The sequence below is a fragment of the Metopolophium dirhodum genome, chromosome 1 (assembly GCF_019925205.1).
Source record: "Metopolophium dirhodum isolate CAU chromosome 1, ASM1992520v1, whole genome shotgun sequence".
Classification (NCBI taxonomy): Eukaryota; Metazoa; Arthropoda; class Insecta; order Hemiptera; family Aphididae; genus Metopolophium; species Metopolophium dirhodum.
Window position 1 is genome coordinate 60,587,266 of NC_083560.1, and position 8,289 is coordinate 60,595,554.

The 8,289-nt window shown below is 38.4% G+C and overlaps 1 protein-coding gene across 1 annotated transcript in view; it reads right to left on the reverse strand.

The window, feature by feature from the left end:
- LOC132933532 (RE1-silencing transcription factor-like) overlaps positions 1 to 8,021 on the reverse strand; it is an 11,380-nt gene extending 3,359 nt beyond the window's left edge. The window contains 2 exon segments of the mRNA XM_060999809.1: positions 1 to 1,543; positions 5,944 to 8,021. The exon segment at positions 1 to 1,543 is cut by the window's left edge and continues 781 nt beyond it. Of these exon segments, the coding sequence (XP_060855792.1) occupies positions 1 to 1,543; positions 5,944 to 6,028 (1,628 nt within the window). The 5' untranslated portion in view covers positions 6,029 to 8,021.
- Positions 8,022 to 8,289: the final 268 nt, after the last annotated feature.

The window sequence follows — 8,289 nt, forward strand, 5'->3', positions numbered from 1 at the left end:
CGTTTCCGGTTTCTGCCCGGTAACCTGGGATACAAGTACTGACACAGCTTGTTAAGTTCAGTGTCTACATCAGCGGCACCCATCACCATCACGTCGTCATCATCCTCTTCGTCCTCGTCATCTTCGTCCTCGTCGGATTTTCCAACACCACCACCATCGTCTTCCCGAACCATTACTACGGCAGCTGTCGCTGCCGTCGACTGCTGCAGGAGTAGATTGGTGCGTTTCGGTTCATCAGACAGCTGAAGCACTACAGCAGCGGACGTGGCCACTGTCGACTTGTTGTTCTCCTTATCGCTACCGCAGCTCGACGAAGTCTCACCCTCGGATGCCGCTTCTTTTTTGGACGAAGACTGTACAGTGATGACCAGTGCTCCCGCGGCCGCAGCCGCAGCAGCACTGCCGGTCACCTGGGTAGCCGTGGCGGCCGAAACCGCTCCACTTCCGCCGTTGTCCGAATGACTCTTGATGTGGCTCTCCATGGTCTTCTTAGACGTGAACGTGCCATTGCAAATCGTGCACTTGTACACTTTCTCACCATAATGCGACACCTGGTGGAGCTTGAGCACGTGGTTGTAGCCGAAAGACTTGCCACATATGTCACACGAGTACGGCTTCTCGCCTGTGTGCGTGCGTGTGTGCACCTTGAGCTGCTTGGAGCACGTGAACCCTTTGTCGCACGTTTTGCACACGTACGGTTTTTCACCCGTGTGAGTGCGGATGTGAATGACCAGCTGGCCGCTCTGGATGAACGTCTTGTCACAGAACGAACACTTGTGCGGCCGTTCACCAGTGTGTATGCGCATGTGTCGGTGCAACTTGCCGCTGTGCTCGAACGCCCGTTCACACACGTCACATTTGTACGGCCTCTCCTTGGTGTGGATACGCCGGTGCACGCTCAGGTTCTCTTTGACCGAGAACGGTTTGTCACAATACTCGCATTTGTACGGTTTTTCACCGGTGTGCGTTCGGTAGTGGCGGGTCAACCGAGCTGGTACCGTAAACGACTTGCTGCAGTAGTTGCACTGAAACGGGCCGTCCGTCGTCGTGTCTTTCACGTGAGATCGCAAGTGATTTTGAAAAGCGTTTTTCTGCATGAATACCTTGTGGCACACGTTGCACTGCAAAGACTTGTCAGACGCCGTGGTAGCCGTGTGAGATGACGGAAGTACAGCCGGCTCGGCCGCAACCGCCGCGGCCGCCGTCTTAGCCGAGTCGATGATCACGGCCGCCTCTTCGACCACCGGCGTTATGGTGAACACCGGCAGATCCGGGCTGCACACCACACGCTTGATAGCCGCCGCCGATCCCTCGGAAGCGTTTTCTGCGACGTCGATAGCCGTCTTTTGGTGCAGTTGCTGTTGTTGTTGTTGTTGATTGTGTAGGGTTCCCGTTGTAGCAGTGGCTGGTTTCAACGGGCTGAGCGTACAGTCAATGCCAACACGAACGAAATCTGTCGATCCTCCTCCACCAGACGAACTCAATATTGGCATTTCCCCATTGATAAGTTCTACCATGTCGGATACATGGCCCAAAACGTTTTCTATAAACATAAATAAAAAAACAAAATGTCATATAAAACGAAATCAATGACACGGAAATACGAGCTAGTATGTTATCTTCTATTTAATAATCACGGTATATGATTTGTAGAAGGTGAACAAATAAGTCATACAAAACTAAATACTGGGACCATATAATTGTTATTAATAAGTTTATTTTATTTGTTTTCAATAATACCTAGTATTTTTTTGTAATATTGAATTGATTATACATAGCTAATAATAGCTTATAAGTTAAATTGTTATATATTTAACATGTCGGTTTTATAATCTCTGCGCCTACTATGCATCGTGTTTAATTTTTGTATCATTGGGAAGACGTAATAATGCCAACATTCAATTTATATCAGCTGGTCTTCAATTTAGGTTTCTACTTGTGAAATAATTTTACGCATACACCATACACGCCGATCAAAAGGGTGGGTTACCGAAGTATATACATCTATTTTGAGGTTGTATCATATTTTGTGTGTGTACGAGACTGTATAGAATAATTTTTGTGGAAGATACTCATTTATTTTTGACTAATTATATTATATTATGTATCCCATAAGTAGTTTATTTTCAAACGTGAACACAAAGACCAAAGTCAAAAACTCACGAATTACAACGCTTAAAAGAAACATGACAACACGATGACTTTTATTAGATCAAATTGTACATAGTAATAATGTAATAATGTCGACATGTCGTAGTACTCGACAAATATCCTTTCCCTGAGTGTTGTATTATATTTTATGTTATAATAGATATCATATTAGGCTCGCAGTATTAATTTAATATTTGTGTGTGTGTATATTATAATATTTTAAAAGCTCACGCCTTTATAATGCGTGAAATACGGTTGTAATGTATAAACGTACAAACTTATATCAGTACACAAAGCGACGCGCCACTGCCGTTTTATTGTCGATGAAATAATGTTTAGAATAGTATTATTGTCATACACTCTTCGTATAATCGTCGTCGCATCATTGTGTCGTTTTTATGCACGGGTCGTTAAGTATAAAAGCTTACTGTGTGGTGATACGTGCGATTAATGATTCCAGCTATATATTATAATGCACGTTAATTGTTCGACGCATTTACGTACCTACTGTATTTTTTTCACACGGTAAATTCTCTTGTCATTGTTGAAATTAATTAATAATTTGTATTGGTTTTTAAGGACAGTGAGGGAGGGTATTATTATATATGAACAAACCGTTTGAACAGACGATGGGTTGAGTGTATACTGCAGAAATAGTTTGGATATTACATGTAAGTATTAAAAATATGTCAACCCGTATATTCATGTAACCAATAAACTGAGTACATTAGGTTACACACATTTTTAAGGTCAATTGTTATATGTTTGAACAAAAAATGTTATAAAACCATTGAATTATAACAATATTACTTATTTATTTTTAAACTGTTCGCTATTTTGTATAAACCTTTTAATAAGTATAGGTAATAATACCATCAAGATAAAAATTTGAATTTTTTTTATAAGGAGTATAAATTATAAATATTATTAGTTTTTTCAAAACACAACAATTTACCAAAAATGTGTGTAGCCAGTTAAATGAATCGCCCTGTGTATATTACATAGTCAGTTATTTTGTGGAAATATAAATAAACCGTGTTTTATAATATATAATATTCACTACCTATAGGTACCTACACTACAGTACAGATGGCCTGTCTAGAGCACGCAGGCTGCGGGGTATATAATATTCATAATATGTATAGATATTATATAACTAACAGAATAATTCTATTTTTCTTCGTTATACTGAGAGCCAACGGCGTACTTTTGGAGAAAATGTTACAATTACTTTTTGTTGTGTGACGGTTGTGTATTCAAATCAAAGAAATGTTTGTTTGACATCGATTTATTGCGATTATTCCAGCCGTATCTGATGATGATAGTGATGAGCACGCGGAACATGAAAATATATCGGCATTCAGCAGCATAAAAAAAACCCAAATGTGGGAGGAGATTAGCGAAATACTGTATTTTGCACGCAAGACGCAGACGCCCGTGAATTGCCTATTCGTGACGCCGCGCCACGCGAAACTCGCAAATTTCCCGATGTTTGTTATAACGAAGTTACGAAAGTTTAACGCTATTCTGAAACGTATGTTGATAGATTTTCAAAACAAGTCGACGTGAACGAAACATCAACAGTTGGAATATGAATAAATCCTATGTGGTTATATTATTATTCCTACTTGCAGGATTGTTCATTAATCATTAGTTTATATAGTTATACCAACATATAATATAGAGAAACAAAACGACGATATTTCAAATTAAATCAAAATGCTTTTTAAAGAAAAAGGGTATGTTATACCTACTTAATATTTTTTTTTTCCTATTTTTCTTTACAGATAGTAAGAAATACGCATAGGTCGTATAGTCGTATAGTCGTGGCCCATAATAATATAGCTTTTATTACGTACCACCCCACAAAAATCATGATAAGTAAATATATTTCAAGATAATGTAGGTACTTAAGCATAATATTATATAATAGGTATAAAATAAGTTACAAAAATAAATAATTTTTGTTAATACAAGTGATTAAAAAGTATCAACTATTATAGGTACATGCGTGCATATAAATTACAATCAAAACACTTTAACACGGGCAATAAGAATAACTTAATCGTGTCTTACCAGTGTTTATTGTTATTATGGCGGGTATTATACTATCACCGAATACTATTTCAGGCTATATATCTAATTTAATGATATAAAAGGCAAAACAAGGCAAAGGTCTTACATTAAAGATCACGCGCGTTAAAAATAGAAACATTTCAGTTAGTAAGTTAGCTGTTTCTTATACACAAGAATTGAAATATTAAGTGTTAAAATACGTATTTTAAATATAATATTAATTCGATTTATAAATATATATAATAATATACTCTCAATAGTTTTGCATCGGTAATAAAGTTTTTTAATACCTATTATTATTTTATTTTTAAATTACAACTGGTATTTTGTTTTGCTATTGCTATACTTAATGAAAACTATTAATTAATTTCTATAAATTGAAAAACACCAAATAAAATATAATGTATAAGACCATCCAAAACAATAAAGTCTTGGCTTTAGGTTTTATATAGGTATCTACGCATATTTTTTTATTTCTCGTTATTTTATCTACTAAACTCTTAAATCTATGATTAATTCAATCTATATTATGAAGGAAATTACTAACTACAATTTAAGTATAAAATGTATCTTTAAACTACAATAATATTAAAACATATAAATATTTAAGTAATAAATAAATAAAATTAACATGAAAAAAATATATTATAGATTTCATTTTAAATTGGTAAAATGTATACATAATTAATCGATATCACGGCAGCTAAACCTAACTGACAGCATGGCATACGTATTACCTATACATATCTAGTACCTATACGTATATATCAAATAAAACAATGTTTTTAATCATTATTATTATTTATTAGTTGGTACAAACAATGTCATATTAATATAATTAAAATTTTCTTCACTTTTTTTTTTATTTTATCATAATTAAATCTATAAAATTTATATTTGAGATAAAAAATTAAAAAAATTATATCTTTGTACTTAATTAAATGCTGTCCAATAAAAATTTGATTGCTAAGGTGTTTATTTTCTACTCGTCAATAGAAAATATCAATAATAATTTTACTTAAATGTTAAACATGTAAAACGTATTTTTAAATACTTATCAAGTTAATAACGAACTTAATAGTAATTATTATATTGAATAATATTTATTTTTTTTTTTCCAATCCTTAGCAGTATAACTGTTATTTATTATTATAAAGTTATATTCTATGAAACCTATGAACAATACAGTTATAACAATTGCAAAAAAATAACAAGGAATATAATATAGTTATTTTATTGTAGTTAATTTATTAATCACTCATAACCATAAGACGATAATTATTCATAACCGAATATCCACGTGTGCAACGCGAATAATAATACATTGTCATATTTTGCTACGTCAACTATATACGGGCTATATATCTATAACAGTATACATATCAAACGTAGACAGTTTTACGTATCACTACATCAGAATTCAAATGGAATAAAAAAAAAAAATTATTATTCTCAACAAAAACTGAAAACGTAAACAAAATTCGACGTCTCTGGACAAAGCAAACTGCATTGGCACACCAAAGTATTAGAAAGGTGTGCTTAAAAAATTTGAAAAATAAAATAAATTAAAAATTTCGTCTGTCGTCCGTTTTCGGTATTAGAACCGTAAATAGTCTGCAATGCGTGTGTGTCGATGACATCGAACGACAACGGGAATAATAAACGAAAAAAATGAAACTGAAATTAAAACGTGCGTTTTTTTTCTATAGTTCTTACCGCCGGCGTTTTTGTTGTTGTTTTTGAGGTTGAGCCAGAAATTTTTTATCCACTGTTTTTGCGACTTGTCCCAAAGCTGAGCCATTTTTCACTGGGGCATTCCTCCGCGGTTATTGACAGCAGGGAGACGAGCGCGCGGGACCAGAGACTAGACGAGACTAATAGTATAATGTAGTGACTATACTGCAACTATGCAGTTACTCTCTCTCTCTCTCTCTCTCTCTCTCTCTCTCTTTCTCTTTCTTACACTATATACATATATTTTGTATATATGCGAGCGGTGCAGCTGCTCACGGCCGTCTTAGGAGAGGGGAAGAGAACGAAAAGAGGAGATGGAATGAGCGGGAGAGAAAGATGAATGATAAACAAATTTAATAGAGAAAAAAAACAACAAAAAAACTAGGAAATTGTGAAAACTCGAGATAAGCAGTACGCGACTATGCAGGTGAACGCTTGCGGTACGAATGTTGCGCGATGATGCGGACGTGCAGTATATAATATACGATATTATCGCACGGTCGCGGGACCGCGGCCAACAGTCAACAGCCTACTGAAGCCCCGAAGGCGGCGGGAGCGTTCCGTCCGAAACGGTCTCCTCTCTCGGTTTCCCGGCGGCACGTGTATACGGACGTTCGCAAGTGTGCGTGTGTGTGCGTGTGCGCGCGTGAGCGAGCGAGTGAACGAGCAAGCAAGCAAACAGCAGTGGCGGCGGCGGCGTCAACGGCGCGCGCGTTTACACTGCCTATATGTCGTCGAGTATTATTGTGGTGTTATGGTGCCTCCCCACGCGAGCGGCGATTCGTGCTTTGGCGACGACGATAGCATTGCGTGCGTGCGTATTTAGCCTGTTCCTGAGTGCGTTTGTGCGTGCGCTGCGTATATAGTACTGTGTATAATATATATATATATATAGTTATATGTGTTTGTGCTCACGCACCCGCGATAAGAAGAACCACGGACTGCCGACTGGAACCGAACGCGGCCGAACGCAGGCGCGCTAGGGAATCGGTGCGGGGAGGTGGAGGAACAGCGCGCCGCGCGTATTTACGCTCGCGAACCATAGGGGGAAAATAATAACGTAACAAGCCCAAAAATACGGAGGTCATCGAACGACGACAAAGCCCTCGATTCGTCCTTGTTCCCCTGCATGCGACTATATGCACACTACACGGTGAGGAATGGGGGGAGGTGGGTATGAGGGTTGGGGTGAAAAACGACAGCGGTAATATTAAAAGAATATTCCTGCGGTAAGAATAAAAACTTATCGCCGACCTCAGCTGCTGCTGCTGCATCGGCCCACCTGCCGGGTACACGTGGAACATAGGGTGGTTTTCGTGTGGGAAACGCGAGCCCTGACCGCCGCCCGCGAAAGAACACACGATAAATGCCGACGTGGCGGGTGTCTCATCTTGGTCCCAACGCATATCATTAAAACATTATACAACCTTGGCGAATGACGATGATCGTCGCCGGTATTAATAGAACGATTTTTTTTTTTTTTTAAGAAAGGAAAAACAAGGTTTTGATTTTTTCGTTACGACGTGTTCTGCAGTAACGACCGCGGGACACCGGTGCGTTGACCCCGGTGAATCACACGCACCGCGCACGCACACGCGAGCCAATAAGTCGGGCATTGGGGTCGGGATACCAACGACGACGACGACGACGAAAACGATCGCGGCGGCGTTTATTCTCCGAAAAAAGGGGCGCGCCTGCATTTGGACGGCCCGGGGTTCGTTGACACGGCCGTTCGGGAGCAAGCGCGTGTGCATCTGCCGAATTTTTATTTTATTGTTGTTCTTGTCGAAAACGCAGTACGCACTACGCATGCACGCAGGAAGGCAACGTACGTTTCATTACCGATGGAGAGAAAGAGTGAAAGACCGGGACGGGACGAGAGCGAGAGAGAGTGAGCAAACAGTGATAAAAAAATGAACCCAACAAATTACACATGATCGCGCGCTTGCATAGTATAATAGTATATAATAACAATAGTGATTGTAATAATATTATAATAATATCATATTAGTTTTTGATATACGCATAAAACGTATAAAATTATAATAGTACATAATATTAATAATAATAACATGACATAGGCCACATAGGTGGCGGACGTATGTGGGAGACCCGGCGTAACGCCGAGTGCTCGTACGCTGATACCGTCGTGAGATTGTCACAGTACTACTATTACTACTACTACTATTACTACTACTAATAATAATAATAATAAATGGGTCACGGAAAAATAAAAAAAAAAGCTACAGACAATTATTATTATCGCCAATTATTACAATCGTCGCGTGGTGTCGAGTAGTGTGCACACTGCACACACGTCACACGCGG